Source organism: Halichoerus grypus, chromosome 13 (assembly GCF_964656455.1).
Source record: "Halichoerus grypus chromosome 13, mHalGry1.hap1.1, whole genome shotgun sequence".
NCBI classification, from domain to species: Eukaryota; Metazoa; Chordata; class Mammalia; order Carnivora; family Phocidae; genus Halichoerus; species Halichoerus grypus.
This window is the reverse complement of record NC_135724.1, coordinates 62,352,736-62,375,486: the sequence shown is the minus strand read 5'-3', so window position 1 is coordinate 62,375,486 and position 22,751 is coordinate 62,352,736. Positions and strand designations below refer to the sequence as shown.

Genomic DNA, 22,751 nt, shown 5'->3' with positions numbered 1-22,751 from the left:
TGAGTTGCCCTGACCACTGGCCCCCTGTACCTTCCATCCATGGCAGTCCCACAGGGAGCCACCTGGAATAGAAGCAGCAGGAGGAGGACTGGACCACTGCCCTGAAGGAACTTACATTTCAGCTGCTTCTGCCTTCTCCCAAATTTCACCAGCTGCTAGTGCCCCAGCCACATACCCACCTTGGCCTAACCCGGGGCTGGCCAGGTCCCTAAAGGCGTCCCCCCCGACCACATGCACAAACACACACCCACTGCTTGAGGGCTGGCCCTCCTCCAGCCAGGTGTCTCCAGCGGGGAGCTCTTCCTGCTGGAGGATTAAAGGCAAGTGGCCAGGACAGTGGTGCAGCCTGGGGAGCACAGCCGTAGCCCCTGGCCTCTCAACCCCTTAGTCCCAGCGACCTGCCTTGCCACTGGCCCTGAGCTTCACAGACCCCAGCTCTGACCTTGAGGACCAGCTCCAGGCAGCCCTGGGGCTCAGCAGGTAGGTCACTAGGCATCTCCTGCTGAGACAAATCTGGGAAGCAGTTTTGGCATCAGGGCTGCCAGGCCTGGCCAGTGGATGTGGCCCCGCCTCCCCCAATGTCCCATTAGCCCTGCCAGTCCAGCCACAGCCCTGAGAACACATGTTCTCTCCAATCTCACCCTGAGAAAACCATCTCCTCCCAAGAGACAGAAAAATCAAGGGCAGGCCAGGAGGACAGTGGGCGGGGAGAGGTCATAGCCTGAGGTCTTTAGTCCACAGCCCCCAGGAGGCCAGGGCAGCTCCAGGCTGTGGGAACATCTTTCTGTGGGGGCACTGACCCTCAGCAGTGCCCTCTGGGCTGGAGGCTAAAGCCCTTTCCAGCCTGGGAGGGCTAGAAAGAGGGCCTGGCGCCTGAAGGATGGCCTTGAGGTCACTGACTGCCACTGTCCCCATGTGGCCCAGCTGGGCTGTTCTACTCCCCACCACATCTGGGGGTGCAGGCCTCACCCTCTGGGGTGCCTGAGATCCAAGGGGTGGTGGGGGTGGCTCTTGTACCTAGACCCACCCTGCCTCAGTCCTGGCCTCATGTGGACTGGCTCCTTGGCCCACCTCAGCACCAAAGGCTTGGAAAGACAGCTTCCCAATGGTAGGGGCTGCTGGTGGGTCTGGGCCCTCTGGAGACTATATACCATGCTGGGCTGTGCGTGTGGATTGCCCACTGGCAGATGAGACCACCAAGGCTCTGGGGGTAAAGATCACTCGCCAAGTCCCCCAACCTGACATGGACTGCTGCTTCTGGGCCCCACATGCCCTGGCTAGGCAAAGCTAGCCCAACTGGGTCAGTCTCACCCGAGACCTGCTCCCTCTCTCTCCAGCTACAGAGGTGCAGGCGGCCCTAAGCTGCCAACAGCATGTCTGGTTCCCTGGAGTGGGGGCCTAGTGACAAGAGCATGTGCTGGGAGACATACTGGGAGGAGGTCTGGCTGCCAGGTTTAGGAGGGCAATGGTGAGGGAGCTGAGCCAGAGAAACAGAACACCACTGGGAGGGCCCTCTAGGGTCACTCTGTGAGGAACCCTGGGGACTCAGTAGGCTGTGGCCCCCTAGGCCTCTGGGTCTGGTAGTGAGGAGGTACAACAGTGAGAGGTCTGTGGGGTGGACTCCCACCCAGGGCCCTCCTTCTCCTGGCTCCTGGGACAGCTCTGCCCTGCCTATCCCCTGCCTTGTGCCTCAGTCAGTACTGTGATCTGAAAAATCACACCAAACTCCAGGCCTCCCACGTTTTCTTGTTCTGCCCCTACCATCCCATAAACCAACCAAGTGCTCTTGTGCCCCATCCATAAGTCAGGCACTGGGGTACAGTGGCTGGAGGGAGGGGTCCAGGCCATTTACTCCTGACTTTAGAGGCCTTAGGGCCTGGCCACAGAGGAGACAGGGCTTCACGCCTCTTGGGGCTGAGCAGGGGCCTGAGCCCAGTTTAAGGGCATTGGCTGGTGGAGAAATGGAGGCTCCAGGTCACCCTCTGAGACGTAGGCAGAGCCCGGGGCCTTGCTCAAGCCTTCCTCTAGAGCTGACTCACTGATGCATACGACGAAGGAGGAAACCACGGCAAGGAGACTCCAGGGCGGGTAAAACCCTCAGTGTCACCAGGGTGACTGCAGAGCTGCCCAGAATAGACCTTGCCCAGCTACCTGGGCTCTGAGGACTCACTTGAGTGGAGGGTGCCATTCTGAGGGTTGGGCTGTGTCCTGCCCATTCATCACATAGTGTCCTGCACACCGAAGTAAAACTTCCAGCCCCCTTGGGATCCCACTCTCCTCCCCTCCTCAGAGGCCTCAGGATATCTTGCAATAAGTCATTCAATACTGGCTTATAGTCCGAGGCCCCTTGATTGTTTCCCTACTTGGCCGTTTTCACCCATTTGGAGTCACTGGGGTGTTACCTGCAGGACCAGCTGTTGCCAGGCCATTGGTAGGGGCTGCCCACTGCCCACACCACCACTGCCCATGCCAGGCTGCTGGGCACGCTCCAGCTGCAGGGCAACATGGCGCCGCTCCTGCTCCAGGGCTCGCGTCAGTCGCTCAAAGCGGGCCTCCTGCTCTTTCACCGAGGCCAGGATGCTGGCAGCCGAGTGCACGTTGCAGTCCTCCATGACCAGGATGCCAGCAGGCTGCAGGCAAAGCAGAGCAAGGTCAGGGTGGGGCCAGGACAGAGGCCTGGAGAGGCCATCATAGGCCCCATGCCCACCCCACTCACAGATCATACAACTCATTCCCAGACCAGAGTATCCAGCTCTCCAGAGAGAAGCCGCATTGATTAAATTCTAAACTAAAAGCCATTAATCCGAGGCTGGCCGGAAGCAGTGGGCTCCCTCCCTGTGGAGTGTGGGGGCTCTGAGCTGGGAGTCCCTGCTTCCTGCCAGGTTCAGCAGAACCACTGACTGGGCATCCCAGAGCCCTCTGGGAAGGGAAGGGTAGGAAGAGCTGGCGTGACCACCTCTCAGGCCTCCCAGGCCCTCTGCTGCCCACAGCGCATGCCAGCTCATCCCAACCTCACGGGGCCAGCACAGGCCCAACTCTCGGAGGCAGTGCTCCGGCCCAGAGAAGGCAGGGCCCCCAGCCATAGCCACACAGCTGGTGCACCAGTGGGCAGGGAGAGAGAAGCCGCTCCACAGCCGCCAGGTGGGCGGGACACCTAGGCAGGTGAGGGGATGACACCGGCCTGCGGACCAGCAATTAGGCCTCCACTCACAGCCACGCTGGCTGGGAACAAGGGTGCTATCTACCCACATGACAGAGTAAAAATTGAGTACAGCCTGGTTGGGATTCTGCACTCAGAAGTGGTCCAGGCGCCTCATGCCGGATCTGGAGGGAAGGTGGAGGGCAGGGTCCCAGGCGTCTGAGGCCCAGTCTGTGGGGAGGGTCAGGCCTGCCTGGGCCCCTGCCCAGTGCTGCCCCTGAGGGCACCAGGGTGGTGGGTAGGGGCGGCAGGGACTCAGCAGCTGCAACCACAAACCAGCACTCTTCTCGCTGCTTGCTCCCTGGCTGCCCAGCATATTTGTTCTTCATGAGCAAAAAGAAGCAGGGGAAGTATATGGAGCCCAGACCTGCACATAGCAGCAGGCCAGCAGGCGGGGTGCAGGCCATGTGCTCAGGGCCTCCTCCTGGTCCAGCCCACACCAGCTGGCTGAGGCAGACTCTGCTGGCCCTGGGGCCCCTGCACAACACAGGGCTTGAGCTTAGAGACACAGAGCAGTGGGCAGCACCCTTGGAAGGCCAGCTGCAAGAACTGAACCCTAGAAAGGAGGGGTTGGTGCTGGGCCTGGCCACTGGTACCAGCTGAGCCAGGGACAGGGTTGGGGGGCATGCGTGTACATAGAGTTGAAGACACCATGGAGCCCAGCCCACTGTGAAGCTGGGGAAACCAAGGCCCAGTGAAGCAAGAGGCCAGCATAGGTCCCAGAAGCTAAGCTCCATTTTCCCAGCACCTGTCACGCAAATAAAACTGGCAGTGTGACCCAGCAGAGGGGCAGCGAAGTCAGCATGTTGGGCTGGGAGAGGCGGTGGCCATCATGGGGGGAGGGGAGGAGCTTGGGCGGATGAAGAAAGTGAGGTATAGACTGGGTTCTTTGGCCAGCAGGGAGTAAGGGACAAAGCATGGCATGTCCACGGCTGTGGGCACACAGCCTCCTGGGCACACCCACTGCTACCTGGGTACCAGCCACAGATGCACGCAGCCCCACACTTGGTGCCACTCAGACAGTAGAGTAGGCCTTGTGCATGGATGGACTGAAGCTGGTGGCCCCAGGCAAGCATGGTGGGGTCTTCCTCCCCGGGGGGCAGGGGGTGGAGCCAGGTCACTCAAGCCCTTGGTCGAAGTATGGGTCTCAAGGCCCTGGGAGGTGGTGATCAGGATATCTGTGGGCCGTGGGGCACCTGGGTGGCTCAGATGGTTAAGCGTCTGCCTTCGTCTCAGGTCATGATCCTGGGGTCCTGGGATCGAGTCCTGTATTGGGCTCCCTGCTAGGTGGGGATCCTGCTTCTCCTTCTGCCTCTGCCTCTCTCTCTCTCTCTGACTCTTATGAATAAATAAATAAAACATTAAAAAAAAAAAAAGGATATCTGTGGGCCTCATACCTAGGAGGTGACTTTCCTCCTTCCTTGTGCCAGGACATGGGTTCCTGACTGACCTCAGGCTCCCCTTCAGACCAGGCTGGGGCTGCAGACCCTGGGGACAGCCCCAGCCTCCAGCTTCCCTGCCCTGGGCCCTCCAGCATGTTCCAACTCTGGGCTCCAAGGAACCCCCCCGTAGAGGGGGCCCACTTGCTCTGGCAGGGGCCCAGAAATCTAAGGCAGTGAGAAGGTAGCCAAACCCCACAATGACCTTCCCATTGCCCAGTTCTCTCAGCTGGAGCTAAATGACTGTGTGTCTCCCAGGAGACACCCCCAAATGCCAGCCAGCTTGGAGGAAGAGTACCGTGTAACCATCCACAAAGAGCAGAGACTCTGGGTCTGGGGCCCATGCTCTCTGCCTCAGCCCGATGGTGCACCCCTCTATCTGCATGTGGGTGGGGATGCTGGGCCTGTAGTCCACAGCCTCCTCAGCTCGGTGGCCTTGAGGGCAGTCCTGGGGTATGCAAGAGGGAGGCTGCTGGCTGGGGGCATCTAGGAAGCAGGGAAGACCTAAGCCTACTCCCCTGACATGGCGGCCTTCCTGGGTCCGAGGTATACGGCCTGTGCGCAGGAGCACGTGTGGGTACAGGTGAGCCGGGCCAGCACTCCAGAGGGCGGCTTTTCTGATGATAACTCAAAATGCTATTTTTATATTAAAACAATAAATATGTAATGACATGGAAAGCAAATTGTACATGAATTTTTTTAAGATTTTATTTATTCATTTGAGAGAGAGAGCACAAGCAGGGGGAGGGGCAGAGGGAGAGGGAGAAGCAGACTCCCCGCACAGACATGGGGCTCAATCCCAGGATTCTGGGATCACGACCTGAGCCAAACGCAGACGCTTAATGGACTGAGCCACCCAGGCGCCCCTGTACGTGATTTTTTAAGATTGACCACGAGACTGTAAAGACATCATCCCCAGAGGGGCATCAGGGAGGGGCCCTATCCTGGGGAGGGCCCGAGGCCAGCAGGGAAGTGCCATGCTTGCAGGGGTCTCAGCTGACCCTTAATTTCCTCTCTGGCCAGTGTCATCACAGCTTCCATTCACCTGGCAAGGGCCCCACACTGCCCATCAGCCAGAGCCCTCACAACCCTCATCCAGACCCTAGCTGCTGGCTTTGCAGTCCTTGGTGCAGGCTGCTCACCATGCCCGACCGCCCAGGAACGAACATGGAATGCAGAGCCAGCCTCACTGGCCCCAGGCAGGAATGAAGGCAGTGAACCTGGGGTAAACCTATCTTTGCCTGGACATCCCACAAGTGATCCCAGGTGGACAAATTGCTGAATGGATGAAGGGATGGAAGGACAGAAGGCTGGATGGATGGGAAAATGGATGAACGAGTTAATGGACGTGTGGATAGGAGGGTGAGTAGGTGGTTGTGCGAGAGGATGGTGGTGGACAGAGAGGTGGGTGGAGAGTCAGATGGGCAGGTGAATGGGTGTAAGGTGGTGGGTGGGTGGAGAGTCAGATGGGCAGGTGAATGGGTGTAAGGTGGTGGGTGGGTGGAGAGTCAGATGGGCAGGTGAATGAGTAGGAGGTGGGTAGTGGGTGAATGGGTATAAGGTGGTGGGTGGGTGGAGAATCAGATGGGCAGGTGAATGGGTGTAAGGTGGTGGGTGGGTGGAGAGTGAGAAGGGCAGGTGAATGAGTAGGTGGGTGGTGGGTAGTGGGTGGGTGGAGAATCAGATGGGCAGGTGAATGGGTGTAAGGTGGTGGGTGGGTGGAGAGTGAGATGGGCAGGTGAATGAGTAGGTGGGTAGTGGGTGGGTGGAGAATCAGATGGGCAGGTGAATGGGTGTAAGGTGGTGGGTGGGTGGAGAGTCAGATGGGTAGATGAATGGGTGGGTGGGTAGATAAGAACAAGGCTCTGAAATGCTGCTGGGCAGGGGGAGCGTGGACCCTGAGCACTTTGGGGCACAACTGTGGCTAACACTTGGTCCACCAGGAAAGCAAAGGCACCACCAGAGGAGCTAGGGGGAGATGCCGAGCCTTCCCCCGAAACCTAAACCCACATTTGACGTCTTCCTGCTGACCCAGACATTCTTCCTCACAAGGAGTCCAGCCAAACCCTGCTCCAGAAAATCAAATTATGGGGCCCGAGTCCAATCTGGGTTGAGGAATTAGAGGAATTTCCCAAGGGTCAGGCCGGCAGGGGGAGGCAGGCAGGAGGCCTGGGCTCCAGTCCCGACTCCTCGCCGGCCATCTGTCGGCACACGGCCAGCTGTCCCCCAAGAGGGAAGAGAGGACTGGCCACTGGGCGAACCTCATTCTGCCCCCGCCCCCCATCTAGATAGGGAAGTGGTGTGAACAGAAGCAGAACCCTGGCCTGGTGGCTCCAAAGCCCATTTTGCCTGGGAGGGCATCGCGTCCCCCACCTTTAACACTGCCAGCATGGTGACTTGCTCCCAGCATGGCTGGCCAGGCCTCATGGGGGCCCATCTTTACCCTGTCACCCCTACTGTGGTCAGACAGTGCCCGCAGCTGCAGGGATAGCTTCTGGCCAGCCCAAAAGGATGGGCACTGAGCCAAGGCTGGAGCAGGAGGCCTGGGCCGGGGAGTTCACACAGGGCGGAGTCCGTGCCTGTCCATCCCCGCCAGGACCACAGTGTTGCTCGGAAGTCAGTGTCAGGCCTGGGGTGTCTGGGCGGGAGGAGGCTGTTCTTAACCTCAAAGCAGTGGGACAAACTGCCAAGGAAAGACAGAGCAGCTCAACTTTGTGAGAACCAAGCATTTCTGTACATCCCCCGCCAAAACAGCGTCACGGACTGTGGTTATGGTGTTTTGGTTTGGGTTTTAAAGTGACACCGTTTACAGTAACATATGCAGGGCATGTTTCAGACAAAAGACAGGCAATGGCTTTTCTTCTAGACCTTGATTTCATCACGGCAGAAGCTGGTGAGGGGCACACGGGGAGGCATCACACTAGCTCCCTCTACTTCTGTGCATTTGCAATTTTCCATAATAGAAGGTGGGAGAAAAAGATATAAAGACAACCAAAAGACAATCGACACATTGGGATCAGGTCTTTGTGACAACCAGCAGTAAAGTGACACCCTTCATCTCTAAAGCACTCTTGCAAATCAATAAGGAAAAACCAGAACCTCAACTCTAACTGAGTAAAGGCTATAAACAAGGGATGTGGCCAGAGACATAAGATGCAAAGCAATGAGCATGGAAACCAGCAAGTGTGCCCACGCCCTGACTACAAGGAGACGCGTCTCAGGTCGCTGAGACACTCTGGGTAGCAGAGTTCTGCACCCACCAGTGTTGCCAGTGTTCAGGGAGGCGCCGAGTTACTGCTACAATTGAAGGTAAGGAAGAGACAGAAAAGCAGCAAGTGAAGGAGGAGGCCTGGGAATTCAGCTCCCCAGGGGCCTAGGCAGTGCCACCCGCGGGCTGAGGGAAGCAGAGGGACTTTCAGGGAGCTGACAGAATGGTAATTGGATTCAGCCTGGAAATTAGATTTCCCCAGCAGAGGAGGCACCCCTGTTGCAAGGGACCAGACGCCGTGATGGAGGTGGGGGTGGGGACAGATGGCCCCTTAGTGACCTGCCCCCAGGTTGTCCACATGGATAAGCAGCAGCACTCGTCTGATGATCACACTCGCATGTGCAGGGAGAACAGTCTCGGGGGGGCTCTTCCCCTGTGCCAATGGGGTGCCCTAGGCCAAGTGGTCCAGAAGGACCAGAGGCTGGGGGCGGTACTGATGTAGGAGCCTCAGGGTCAAGTCAAGGCAGGGACACTTGTAGGGGCCCAGGGCGCCTGAGGTCTGGGAGCTGAGAGCCTGGAGCTGGGAGCGCAGGCCAGACAGGGCAGAGACAGGCCTCACTCTGGCAGGAGTGCAGGCAGAGACAGGTGAATATCCCAGCTGCTGCCCCTCCTCGGTGGGAGGCCTGAGCCACAGGGAGCCACCACCAGAGGCACCTAAAGGGGTGGCCTGAGATTCCCACTGGGACAGGTCTCAGTCACCAAGTCTCCTTGGTTCCCTGGGAACTGCCTCTATCAGAACTCATGGGATGGGGATGGACAGCTCTCCCCCAGGCCCCAGGCTGGGATTCAGGGCAGCCCCCTTGCTATCCCTCCTGCACCTGACCCAGATTCCAGCCGGAGCCACAGTCCCAGAGCGATACCCTGCAGGCTGCGAGTGTGGGGTATGGGCAGCAAGGATTCACTCCTCAGCAGTCCCTGTAGCAGCCAGCCCAGGGGCACCCCAAGGGCCCAAGGCCCCAGGGCTGGGGAGCCATGGGGCTCCAGATGAGGAGGGTGGGGCCTGGCAGTCACAGTGCCCTCTCTGCTTGCACCAGCAGCCCAGCCACTCCACCTCGGCCATGAGAGGGGAAACTGGGGGGCAAGGGAGGGGTCAAGCCCCAGGGTATCCTACTGTGTGGGGTGGGCTGGCCAGCTGCTTCCAAGGCCAATGCCACCAAGATACCTTGAGTGGCTCCTCCGCCCTCCCAGCAGAGGCTCACACTCCCCTCCCCCACACTCCATCTCAAGGACAGCAGAGCAGCATGGTGGGGCGGTTATGAGGGCCCAGGCTCAGAGCCCCACCCTACCACACTCTGGGGTGGGCACAGGGACCAAGGCATTCCCGAGGAGGGGGCTGACACTCAAAGCCAGGCTGGGACCAGAAGCAGACAGCCCTGACTGGCGCCAGAGCCTGGGAGCTCAGCCCCTACCAAGGGGCCAAGGTGTCCATGAAATGTCCGGATAACCCCACTAAAGCACAGCTGGGGCGGCTGTCTAGCCAGGCCAAGGGCTGCAGCAGGACGAGTACGGCAGTCACCCACACTGGCTACTGGCCTGTGTACACTAGGAACGCCCTTTCCCCCCCAAGACGGTGGACCCCCTTCTTCCTGGCCCCCTCTGTCACCATGGCAACACCCAGGCTTCTCTGTGAGGGACAGAGCCTCTTTGTGGTGGCACAAAGCCCCTTTGAGGGGCAGTGGGGGTGCAGCCCCTAGGAGCCTGTGGCCAATAAGCCTCTGGGGGGTGAGGCAGGGCCCCTCAGCCCAGCCACCCCCCTCTCGGGTTGCAGAGCCTGGTGATTAGCAGCTGGGACCGATTCCCCCACCCCAGTGCCACCTGCCCCAGCTGCCCACAGAAGGGTCCCTGGGATGAGCCCCACAGCTGTCGGCTAGAGTCTGGGCGGTTTTCCCTATCTTTCCCATCATTTTGACAAGGAACACACTCTGCCTAGATAAGAGGAAGAGGCACTGGCAGTGGGGAAAACTCCCACCTGATGGGAACTGAGCCACTAGGCTCAGGACCCAGTGGGAACTGGGCACAAGAAGTCCTTGGGGGGCAGACAGGTCAGATGACAACAAGTCTGGCACCAGGTCTGCTGAGGGGGCTGCGCATGGCAGCCAGGCCTACCCCAGCTCGCCGTCCCTTGCTTCTTTCGCCTGGCTTCCCCTGCTGTAGGGGGTCCCTGTCTTTGCCTGCCTGCCTGGGGGAGAATGCAGCTGGCTGGCCCAGCTGTGTGGCCTGGGGCGGGCCTGCTGCCGCCACAACCTCGAGACAGACTTGGACAAGAGGAACCGGCTGTGGTGTAGTTGGCTCCAGGGTAGGGGAGAGGAGACCCTGAAGGCAATGCGGGCCTGGTGATGGAAGCCAGCACAGAGCACTCCTCCCCACACCCCAGCAAGGTTGCCCTGTCAGGGCCCTAGCTCACCCTACCGGGCTCCCAGCCCTGGAACCCCTCCCCATCCCGGCCTGTGGGTCCCTGCCACCCTGACGGCTGCTGACCAGGCACTTGGCAGTGCCCCTGCATGCCGGGCGCCCTGCCCGGGCAGCCCTCCCCAAGCAACCTCAGCCTGACCCACTGCAGCTTTGCTAACTAAGCCACTGGGGTGGGGGGTCACGGCCCCGGGGCAACAGCACGAGGCAGAGCTGGCCCCAGGAGAGATCAGTCCCTTTGTGGGCAGATCTACGCAGGTCCCGGGTAGGCTGCCAAGGGGCCAACCCTGACACGGCAGTGCCCCTCTGAGTCAACAAGCACCCCCTAACACCCTCGCCTCACCCTCCCTGCCTGCTTTTCCCGTCACATTCCCGCTAGCTGCTTGCAGGCACCAATGTGCCTGCCCATCATCAGCAATACCAGGGCAATTTTCTCCACAGCCCTGGGAGGGAGGGTGTGGTGGGGTCTATAGCGAAGGGGGCTCCCAACAAAGCCCAGCCCAGGTTCTTGCCATCCAGGGAGATGGGGTCCTGGGGCTCAGCAGGACTGTCTTCAGTCTCCAGAAGGCGGTTCCCTGGGAAGAGTGAGATGTGTACAGAAATTGGCCACTCATTCCCTCCCTCAGCAGGAACAACACTGGGGACTCAAGCAGGGAGACTCCGCCGGACTTTGGCAGCACAGCACCCACAGCCCAGTGCCTGGGACAGGGCCAACAAGCACCACAGATGGCAGGAAGGCCCTCCAGCTGCCATGGGCAGAGGTAGGGTGGCTGGGGCCATCCGGTTCTGGATGGGTCAGAGGTGAGTGTGGGTGAGAGAGCAGTGTATGCCCTGGGGAGGGAGGTTCCAGGCCCTTCCAGCCTTGCTCCTGGCCCACAGCATCCAAGGGCCAGGTCCCCTCTAGTCTGCTCTTGTCCAGGGTCAACAAGCAGGTGACCACGGCCAGCTCAGGCTTCTCCCGGGCCCCCAGGAACATCCCCTCCCTCCCAGAAGCTTAGCTGGACACCAGCCTTGCTGCTCCTAACCCCCTCTCCAGGCTGGGAGCCAGCTCAGCTCAGCTGCTCCTGAAGCTCAGGAGTGCCCATGGCAACAAGTCCAGACACTACCAACCTCCAGCCAGTAACAAACTCCCCCCTTTTATATGCAAATTACTCAGTGGGAAAGGGCAGGGGGCTCCACCCCACCCCCACCCAGCACAGACTTTAGGCCCTGCAGTGTCCCCTCTGGCTCCCCGCCCCCCACCCACACATGCCATGAGCGCCTGCTGGGAGCTGGACTTGTTTGTGTGTCCCATCCCTGCCAGAAGGAGGTGGGAACACTGCAGAAGGCATGCGTACAGTTTGGGGACCTCCCAAAACTCACCTGCAGGCACATGTGGCAGCCACCCCCACAAGCACGCGCACACACCCACAGGGACGCATGATGCACCCACAGGCACACCCACACCCATCCACGCTGTGTGGCTGCTGCTGAGCTCACCATAGCTGCCCCGTGGGACCTGACCTCACCTGCCCCACTGGAAAATGGGTGGTGGGTGGCCTGAAAGTCCTGACAGGTCCTCGTTGCGGGAGGGGAAGGTAGGCAGAGCGCTCCTTAGCCATTGTGGACCCTGGTAAGGGTCAGCATCCTAACACAGACCCCGTTACTGTCCTGAACACCTGCAAGGTTGCCCCCCATCAAGACCTCTGAGGCCAGGCCTGTCTGTGACACCACAGTCTGCAAGTGGCTCCAGCCTCTGGTCCACACCAAGTCTCTCTGTGGCAGGGGAGGGCGGCTGGGCCACGGACCCTGGACAGAAGCACCCAGCCAGCAGAGAACTGCCCACAGCACAGCACACCAGCATGCCGGGGCAAATCCTACTGGAGAGAGTCACTTTTCGCTAAATTATATTTAGCACACTTATTAGCACAAGTACTAGGGAATAGCTGATATGTGTCCTCGAAAGGTCGAAGGCAGTGTTGAACTGATGAACTGGGAACAGATCGTAATGGAAGGGAGTGATCATAAACGACGAGGCCCCCATGGGCAGAGGCGGGGAACGGCACACGGGATGCCACAGTAAATCTGCACACAGTGGGGTAGCAGAAAGCAAACTCAGGCCAGTCCTTCCAAAGCAGCAGAAAATGACAAGAAGTCAATGAAAGAGGGAAGGCAAGAGATGTGGAAACTAGATCCCAGGACGAAACTTCCACACAATAAAAATTCCCCAAGGGAGAAAAAGCAGAGCGGCGCCCTCAAAACAGGCAGAAACCACCCTCAAGAAAGAAGGCCTCCAGCGGGCTTGTCAGCGTACAGGTCAGAATCAAAGCTTCCTGTCCAGAACACCAGCTCAGAAAAGTGTGGATGTGTCTATTTCTGGCATTTTACGATTCACTCTTGGTAGGCTGAGGTATCCCCCCCACACACACCCGTTTCCTAAGTGCTCGAGGCTGGCTCTGTGGTGTGGGAAGGAGGCGCGCGCCTGGCCTGACCTGCTGGCGGGGCGAACATTCCCTGGCGCACTCGTTCTCCACCAGGCTGGCCACATCCCAGAGGGGCTGGACACCGTCCATCCGCAGATGTCAGCTGTACATCCTGTCGCCCGCTCATCATCTCTTATGCTGCAGACACTCTTTTACGGCCAGGACTAGCTGACAGCTTTGTTCAACAGGATGCCTGGCTTCCTTACCTTGAGATCTCTAAAAAAGTTAACCTCGCTCTGAAATTCCTTAAGGAAACTTCATGGTGAAATTCCTGGATTTTCAGAGTCATGATTTGCCATTCACATGATGGATCTTTCCTTTGCTCCTGGGAGGGAGCAAACAGGGCTTGCGGGGAGCCCTGGACTGCCCAGAGAAGTCCAGGCTAACCGGGTATTTCACCTGGCTGTCACCCCACCATAGGCAGAAGCTCCAGACCACAGGCCTCGGGGAACAAGGGCTGCTGAGGGGTTGAAACGTATTTTCCAGCAAGGCCTGGATACGCTGCGTGCCTTAAGATGACTTCAGCTGTCCCTAGCCATCCTTTGCAAGCTGCCTGTGGGGAGTGTTTTTACTGTCTCAGGATATCTGTGGATCTGTGGATTGATGAGTGTAAGAGATTAGGTATGAAAAAAAAGAGAGATTAGGTGTGAATCCATGAAACACAAAACAAAGTCCAACCAAGCCAAAAATAACAACAAATCCAAACACTACACACACAGACTCACGTACACACACAAACTCACAAAAGATATGACATCACGGATGTGCTCATTAACTAGACCGCAGGAACTCTTTCACAATGTATTTGTATATCCAACCACTATGACGTACACACCAAGTAGCTTACAAATTTATCAATTATACTCAGTGAAACTGGAAAAAAATGAAGAAAAACGAAGGAACGTTTTTAGCTACCTTAATTTTACAAATTCAATTGCTTAAAAATAAACTTGAGGGGCACCTGGGTGACTCGGTCATCGGGCATCTGCCTTCAGCTCAGGTCATGATCCCAGGGTCCTGGGATCGAGCCCCACATCGGGCTCCCTGCTCGGCAGGAAGCCTGCTTCTCCCTCTCCCACTCCGCCTGCTTGTGTTCCCTCTCTCGCTCTCTCTCTCTCTCTCTGTCAAATAAATAAATAAATAAAAATCTTAAAAAAATAAAAAATAAACTTGAAAAATGTAAAAAAAAAACCCACCCCACTCTCGTGTTCAGTATGTCTCTTCTCTGTATAATTTTTTTAAATAAAAGGATTATAAGAGAATACTATGAACAATTATACACCAACAAACTGCATAACCTAGAAGAAATGAACAAATTCCTAGAAACACACAATCTACCAAAAGTGACCCCATGAAGAAACGAAACCTGAGCTGACCTAATAACTAGCAGGCAGATTGAATCAGTAAGTAACGCTCCCAATAAGGCCCAGGACCAGATGGCTTCTCTGGTGAATTCTAACAAATACTCAAAGAGGAGTTAACATAAATCTTCAAACTGTCCCCAAAAATCGATAAGAAAGGAACATTTACTAACTCATTCTACAAGGCTGGAATTACCCTGATACCAAGCCATAAAAGAAAACTATGGATCAATAGCCCTTGTGAAAACTGATGTAAAAATCTTCAACAAAACACCAGCATTCTGAATTCAGCAGTATATTCAAAGGATTATACACCATAACCAAGTGGGATTTATTCCTGAATGCAAGGATGGCTCAACATATAGAAATCGACGAACATAATACCCTGTATATTAACAAAATAATGGGGGAAAATGATAATTTCAATTGATGCATAAAATACATTTGACAAAATTCGACACTCTTTTATGATATAAACACAAACTAGGAATAGAAAGAAACACTTTTACATGATAAAGAGCATACATAAAAAGAACATCATACTATACACACTACCCATTATATTACACATACTCCACAGCTTACATCACACCCGATAATGAAAGAGTTAAAGCTTTTCTCCTAAGATCAAGAATAAGGCAGGGATGCTGCTTTTGCTACTTCTGTTCAAGTCCTCTTCTATTAGAAATTTTAGTTAGATCAGTAAGGCAAGAAAGAGAAATAAAAGGTATCCAAATGGGAAGGGAAGACGTGAAATTCTGTTTGCAAATAATATGATCTTAAATGTAGAAAATCCTAAAGATTACACACACACACATATACACACACACCCTCAGAACTAATAAAGCAGTAAAGTTGTAGGGTACAAAATCAATAAACAGAAATCACTCACAATGAATAATCTGAAAAGGAAATTAAGAAAATTATTTCAGTTACAATAGCATCAAGAAGAACAAGAAACTTAGAGATAAACTTAACTAAGGGGAAGAAAGACACGTGCACACTGAAAACTACAAAACCTTGCTGAAAGAAATTAAAGATGACCTACCTACACCAATGGAAAGACATTTCATGCTTATAGAATGGAAGACTTGATATTGTTAAGATGTCAATATTACCCAAAGTGATATACCAATTGAATTCAGTCCCAAAATTCCAACGGCATTTTTTACAGAAATAGAAAACTCCATCCTAAAATCCATATGGAATCTCAAAGGATCCTGAACAGCTAAAACAATCATAAAAAAGAACAAAGTTAGAGGTCTCACACTTCCTGATTTCAAAATTTATTACAAAGCTTTAGTAATGAAAACAGTGTGGTCATGGCATAAAGGCGGACATACAGACCAATGGAATAGAATAGAAATAAATCCTCATGGGGCGCCTGAGTGGCTCGTTGTTAAGCGTCTGCCTTCGGCTCAGGTCATGATCCCAGGGTCCTGGGATCGAGCCCCACATCGGGCTCCCTGCTCACCGGGAAGCCTGCTTTTCCCTCTCCCACTCCCCCTGCTTGTGTTCCCTCTCTTGCTGTGTCTCTCTCTGTCAGATAAATAAAATCTTAAAAAAAAAAAAAAAGAAAGAAATCCTCATATATGTATGATCAACTATCTTTTACAAGGTTGTCAAGACCATTCAATGGGGGAAATAATTGTTTTTTCAATAAACGGTGCTAGGAAAACTGGATATCCTCATGGAAAAGAATAAAGTTACAACATTTTATAACATATGCAAAAATTAACTAAAAATGCATCAAAGATCTAAATATAAGACCTAAAACTATAAAACTCTTAGAAGAAAACATAGGGGGACAGCTTTGTGATGTTGGATTTGGCAATGATTTCTTGGATATGATGCCAAAAGCATAGGCAACAAAAGTAAAAATAGATAAATCGAACTATATCAAAATTGAAAACTTTTGTTCAAATGACATGATCAACAGAGTAAAAAGGCAATGCAGAGAATGGCAGAAAGATTTTTAAATCATGTATCTGATAAGGGATTAACATCCAGAATACATAAAGAACTCCTACAAATCAACAACAACAAAAAACAAACAACCCAGTTTAAAAACGGGGAAAATATTTGACCACACATTTCTTCAAAGAAGATACATAAATGGCCAAGAAGTATATGAAAAGATGCCCAATATTACTAATGTTAGGGAAATGCAAATCAAAAGCACAGTGAAATGTCACCTTCACCCATTAGATGACTACTCTCAAAAACACAAAATAACAGGTTTTGGTAAGGATGTGGAGAAATTGGTGCTCTTGTGCACAGTTAGTGGGATGTAAAATGGCATAAAAAGAAAATCAATATGGTGGTTCCTCAAAAAGTTAAAACAGAATTACTGTATGATCAAGTAATTCCACCTCTGAGTATACATCCAAAAGAACTGAAAGCAAATGATTGAAGAGATATTTTACACTCATGCTCATAACAGCATTATTCACAATAGCCGAAAGATGAAGCAACTCAAGTGTCTACCAATAGATGAATGGATAAACAAAATGTGATACACACTTATGGACCATGGAATGTTATTATCAATGGAAGAGTATTCCACCTTTAAAAGGAAGGAAATTTTGACACATGCCACAACATGATGAATCTTGAGAAATCATGCTAAGTGAAATAATCCAATCATAAAAAGATAAATACTGTACTATTCCACTTTTATGAGTCATCTGAATTAGTCAAATTCACAGAAAGACATAGTAGAATGGTGGTTCCAGGGGCTGGGGAGAGGGGGTAATGGGTTCATTAATGTTCATTAATGGATACAGAGTGTCAATTTTGCAAGATGAAAAAGTTTTGGAGATTGGTTGCACAACAATGTGAATATACCTAATGATACAGAACCAGACATTGAAGAATGGTTACAATGGTAAATTTTGTGTATTTTACCAAAAAATAGAAATTTTAAAAAAGCCATCTTGTGGCTCTCAGAATATGCAAAACATTCTTTTAAATAAATAGATGAAAGACAAAAATTTAAGCATACCAAGCTGACTATTTAGAAACAGTGAAAAATATATTCAAACATCATACATAAAAATATATGGGTTGTAGAATGGTGCTTGTCAGGGACCAAGGGTAGGGGAAATGGGGAGATGCAGGTCAAAGGGGATAATCTTTCAGTTATACAATAAGTTCCAGGGATCTAATGTACAGCATGGTGACTATAATTGACAATACTGTATCGTATACTTAGAAGTTGCTATGAGAGAAGTTGCTATGTTTAATGTTCTCACCATAACAACAAACAATGACAACTTATGTGAGATGAAGGATGTGTTAAATAATCTTATTGTGGCAAACATTTTGTAATACATATGTGTACCAAATCATCACACTGTACACCGTAAACTCACACAATGTTATATGTCAATTATATCTCAATAAGCTACGGGGGAATAGCCAAAGCTATACTCAGAGGCAAATTCACAGCTTTAAATAATTATTAAACAATAAAGAATGACTATGAATACGAGTGCACCAGAGCTGAATGAAAAACGCTAAAACATCCTTGCAACGAGCTCCTTGTTTTCTATTTCTAAAGCTCTCCCAGGAGTAATACTCAGACAATTTCTAACAGAGAGAATCAACAACATAAATGATTCCAGAATACCTTAAAAAAAAAAAAAAAGAATGAATATGAATAATCTAGGACAAACCTAAAATAAGTTAACACATAGGTATCTAAGTCCCCAAACCAAGATTCCCATTGAAATGACCAATGCATTTCTGACTACCTCTCACATGCCAGAAATAGAAATTTCTCATAGATGTAGTTCAGAGAGGACAGGACTTAAAGAAGTTACAGAAAATTAACCTGTGAGTCCAGGATCACACTGTGAAGTTCTGTCACCAGCTTTTAGGCCTCTGCATGGGCCAAACGACACAACAAATCTGAACCCTCACCTGCTGCCACATATGGTAACAAAGGTGAGGGGGTGTTGGGGAAAGTGACCACCTTGGCCTCTGCTGCATGGCAGCCAGCACAGCATCTGGCACGTGGCAGGTACTCAAGTCGTTTCTTTGCAAGAAGGAAGCAAGGATGAACAGCCAGAAAACAGCATCTAGACCAACAGAGCACTATGGCTCCCAGGCCTGGGCTGCACTGAGGAACCCGGGCCTGTGTTCTGTAGGGAGGCCGATTTTTGTGAAAAACTGGAGAAATGTCAGGAGAAGGACTGCCTTGGGCTCCTGAAGGCTCAGGAGAATGCCGCCTTGCTGAGGCATCTCTGCAAGCACATCTCCTCTTTCCAGGGCATCTCTGCATCTAGAATGATGCAGGGAGTGGGTCCACAGAGACCCTCACCCAGGCAGAGCCTGCTGAGTCTGGAGGTGGCTGCAGCAAGGAGTGGGGCTGCCAGTGTGACAGGGACCAGACATGGCTTGTATCCTGGAGGCCATGGGGCATCTCATGGCAGGAGAAACCAGATAAATATTTGCTGAAGGAGTGAGCAAGAGAACCAGGCCCAGCTCAAGAGCTTCCCCTGCCCTGGCTGAAGCGGCCCCTACCAGCTGCAGGGAAGGGGACAGCAAACACCCCTCCACTCCCACGCAGCCCCCTGGCCCTGCCCAAGACTGCTGTTCTCGGACCCGGGGTCTTGTCTGAGGCTCACTCCTCCTGCCCATCAACTGTGGGGATGCTCTGAGCAGTGGAGTCCGAGGAGGCGGACAGAGTCACCAGGAGCAAGGGGACGTGCCAGGGCCCAGGGTTCCCACAGGGCACAAGGCTGCTGCCTGTGTCATAGTCACAGATGGCCTCCTTCCCTGCACCATGCCCTGGGGCATCGCCTACCCCCACCCTCACTACACCTCTGGATGTCCTGGCCCTTTTATAAAGACAAAAGTTCGCAAGCATAAAGGCTTAATTAAAAATTAACCAATGCCCTGTTTCAAAGGTTTGGCAAAGAAACGTCTGGAATTATTTCTTCAAATACAAATACTGAAATAGTCTCATCACAACCAATAGCTCCCTACAGACAGGCAAATGCCAGAGAACTGTCACCAAGACACCTGGAAAGAGGAGATGTGCTTGCCTGGGGCAGGCCTGGGAGCAGGGCCCAGCTCTGCTTGCTGAGCCTCAGTTCCCCATCATAATTCCCTACCCCCATGCTGGGAGGCCCAAGAGAAAAGATGGTTTTGGTCCCATACAAGTCCCTGACCCAGCTGTGGTCCTAGCTACGGCCCTGCACCCTCTGGGGCCCTGGACAGGTCACCTGCTCCCGTGGGTGGCAATAAACCGGCCGCTCACCCTGGGCAGGAGGTGACAGGTGAGGCTGGCCGCCTGTGCCCACTGATGAGGGGGGTGGGAGGCTCAGGAATCCCAGAGCCCACACCTGCCCTCCCATGCTGTGTTCAGGAAAGCCCCCTTTCCCAGCTCCAGTTCTCCTCAGAAGGCTCAGCATGTGGCCAGGGTACTTAGAACATACTATCCCAGGGGGCGCCTGGGTGGCTCAGTCATTAAGCGTCTGCCTTCGGCTCAGGTCATGATCCCAGGGTTCTGGGATCGAGCCCCGCATCAGGATCCCTGCTCAGCGGGAAGCCTGCTTCTCCCTCTCCCACTCCCCCTGCTTGTGTTCCCTCTCTCGCTGTGTCTCTCTGTGTCAAATAAATAAATAAAATCTTAAAAAAAAAAAAAATACTATCACAGGGCCTGAACCTGGGACGTTCAACCACCTGCTGGTCCCTCTCCTGACCTCAGCATCCCTGCCTCCCCCTGCAACCTGTTCTTACTTCCCCCTGCATCCCTGCTCCTCCACTCTGTACTTCCATTTCTCTCTGGTACCTTCACTTCCCCTATTCCCTACCCTCTTTAGCAGACTTCCCTCTCCCTATAGCCTTGCCTCTTCCTTCCCCTGAACTCCCACCTTCCCTAAAGCCCCACTTTCCCCTATACCTCTGCCTCCTTGCACCCCTACCTCCCCTTGCAACCCTACCTGCCCTGTCTCCTATACTCCTACATCCTTGCCCTTCCTCCCTCCTGCACCCCTCCCCTTCCCACCCATTTCCCTCTCAGCCCTGTCAGGTCTTCTGGATCCCACACTCACCCATGGTGGGTGAACTGGCTAGCCCATGGTATGCTCCAAGGGGCACGGCTGACACCCTCAGAGCCCTAGAGCCCTTCCCCCAGCATGGTCCTCTGGACAGGGTCAGGGTGCTGAGGTGCCTTGAGCCCTGGGCCTCCAACTGCGTGCAGAGGAGACTCCTCACTGAAGCTTCGACCCTTACTACAGAGCCATCAGTGTGCCCTCTGCGAGGGTCCGAGTGACTCACCTTGGAGGTGATCATCTGTGGGAGTGCTGGCCTCCAAACCCCCTGGGCATCAGTCTGGGTGTGAGGAAGTACACGTGAGACAGCCTGGTGGGAGCAGAGGCCGAGGGCAGAGGGGAGGCCCTAGCACCCACTGTGTGCAATGCCCACAGAGCCGGGGACGAGCCTAGCCTCCTGATCACCCGCATCCCTCAGCACAGCACCAGGAGTGGGGTCACTTCAGAAACACCTGCTGGGACACCTGGGCTCCCATTTCACGCTTGAGGGGACAGGAGGTGAGGTGGGGGCCTCACTGAAGGTGTTCCTCCCTAGACTGTCTGCCTTCCCTGGGGTCTGTGTCCTATGCAGGGCCCTGGGTGGGCTGTCTGAAGACAGTGGGCCTAGCTATCTCTTGGGAGAGGGGCTGTCACGGGGCCCACCCTTAGGCCACTCTCTCAGGTCTCGCTGGCATCTGATGGCTCCCACCAAGGCTCTGTCCCCAGCATGAGGGTGCGTGTGCGTACACACACACACACACACACACCAGCAGTGCCTGAACCTCAAGATCAAGCCCAAGGTGTTTCAATGTAGAAAAACAGCTCTGAGCAAAAGTTATTTACTGCAGCGGCCCTGATGGTAGAGAACTGCAAACAGCCTGAGTCCCTGATGGGATGTCCTTCTGAGCTCTTAGCTGAGGGGCACACAGGCCCCAGGGACAGAGGGGGCCTGACATGGGTGTGTGTGCCCCAGAGAAGCAGGACCAGCATAGTCAACCACAAGTACTACCTGGAAATAGGGCACCCACCCTTCTACGTTGGCCAAGCATCCCAACACCAACATGGGAGATGCTGGTGAGGTGCGGGGTGGGGATCACAACTGCCAGCCCCCTTAAACATGCACACGTGGAAATCACCTCCCAAGAACCTGTGGGAGGACAGAAAGTGCTGGGCTGTACAGATGCAACAGGTATGATTTCATTTTCCTTCTTTTCTGTATCTTCTACGTTCTCTATAAACAAGCACATACTTATAATTTATTTTAAAAAGCAAAATGGGCGGGCGCCTGGGTGGCTCAGTCCATTAGGCATCTGCCTTCTGCTTGGGTCGTGATCTCAGGGTCCTGGGACCAATCCCTGCATCAGGCTTCCTGCTCAGCGGGGAGCCTGCTTCTCCCTCTCTCTCTGCCCCTCCCTGCTTGTGCTCTCTCGCTCACTCTCTCTCCGTCAAATAAATAAAATCTTTAAAAAAAAAAAAAAGAGGAAACTGGAGGTGGGGGGTGCCTGGGTGGCTCAGTCGGTTAAGTTGATTTCAGCTCGTCATGATCTCAGGGTCATGAGATCAAGCCCACCCACATAGGGCTCTGGTATCCCAGAGTGTGCTTGAGATTCTCTCTTTCCCTCTTCCTCTGCTCCCCACCCCCGCTTGTGAGTGTGCTCTCTCTCTCTCTCCCCACCTCCCTCAAATAAATAAATAAATAAAATCTTTAAAAAGCAAAATGGGGGCCTTTGGTGCCATGGTCATTTGGCATCTACGGGTCAGTCTTGTGGCCTCTCCCTTGCTCTCAGCCCCTCAGGCACACCCAGGGGAGCCGGGGCCAGCAGGATATAGGAGGTACCTCCTTTGGCCTTGATCTTGAGCCTGGGGTGACAGGAGGTGAAGGGGGATGCTGCTTTGTAAAGGGTGGGCCTTGCTGGGGCTGAGACCTCTTCACCTACACCATCGCAGACTCTTGAGTGGCCCAGGCCTCCATGTCCCCATCTGTATGCTCAGTGCCCCCTACCGCCCAGGCACTGCAGCCCAGATCCCACAGGCAGGGATGGCGCACGGAGGTGCCGGCGTCTCCCTCCGGGGCAGAAAGTGAAGGCCCTGAGAGCTTGGGGGCGGCAGCATCTCGCAGCCTCATTATCTTGCAAAATGCAGAGAGCAGCAAGTACATTCAGACGAATGAATGGCCTAATTAGGATTTCACGGAGAGTGAAAATATTTTGAAAAGAAAAAGTTTAACTAAAGGCATATTCGAAATACCAAACCCTTCAGCTGCAAAGTCAACCTGGCAAGATGCGCCCGGGGGTGGGGTACTTCCATCTATCCACCTGATAGTGGGCAGCCTTCCTGCGGGCGAGATAAGCTGGGGGCTGGGGGCCCAGGGGAATGCAGGGCTGGGGAAAATGCTACCACGGGCTTGCAGAGACGGCCCAGGAGAGCCTGTGTGGGCCAGCACGGCACCATCTCGCCCGTAGGCCTCACGAGGTTGGCCCTGCTTGCACGGGCCACACCAGCAGCTGTGAATCACCCTGAACAAGGATGGCACAGCCGGAAGCTGGTGCGGCGCCCAAGCCGTAACTGCGTC

At 53.7% G+C, this 22,751-nt stretch overlaps 1 protein-coding gene across 5 annotated transcripts in view; it reads right to left on the bottom strand.

Annotated features, from left to right (window-relative positions):
* The window catches only part of ARVCF (ARVCF delta catenin family member), a 50,614-nt gene that overhangs the window by 19,004 nt on the left and 8,859 nt on the right, over window positions 1-22,751 (bottom strand). For all 5 annotated transcript variants that reach the window (XM_078060620.1, XM_078060618.1, XM_078060619.1 and 2 more), the window contains exon 3: window positions 2,403-2,630. In XM_078060620.1, coding sequence (XP_077916746.1) covers window positions 2,403-2,612 — 210 coding nt within the window. In that variant the 5' untranslated portion in view covers window positions 2,613-2,630. The remainder of the gene's footprint in view (window positions 1-2,402; window positions 2,631-22,751) is intronic.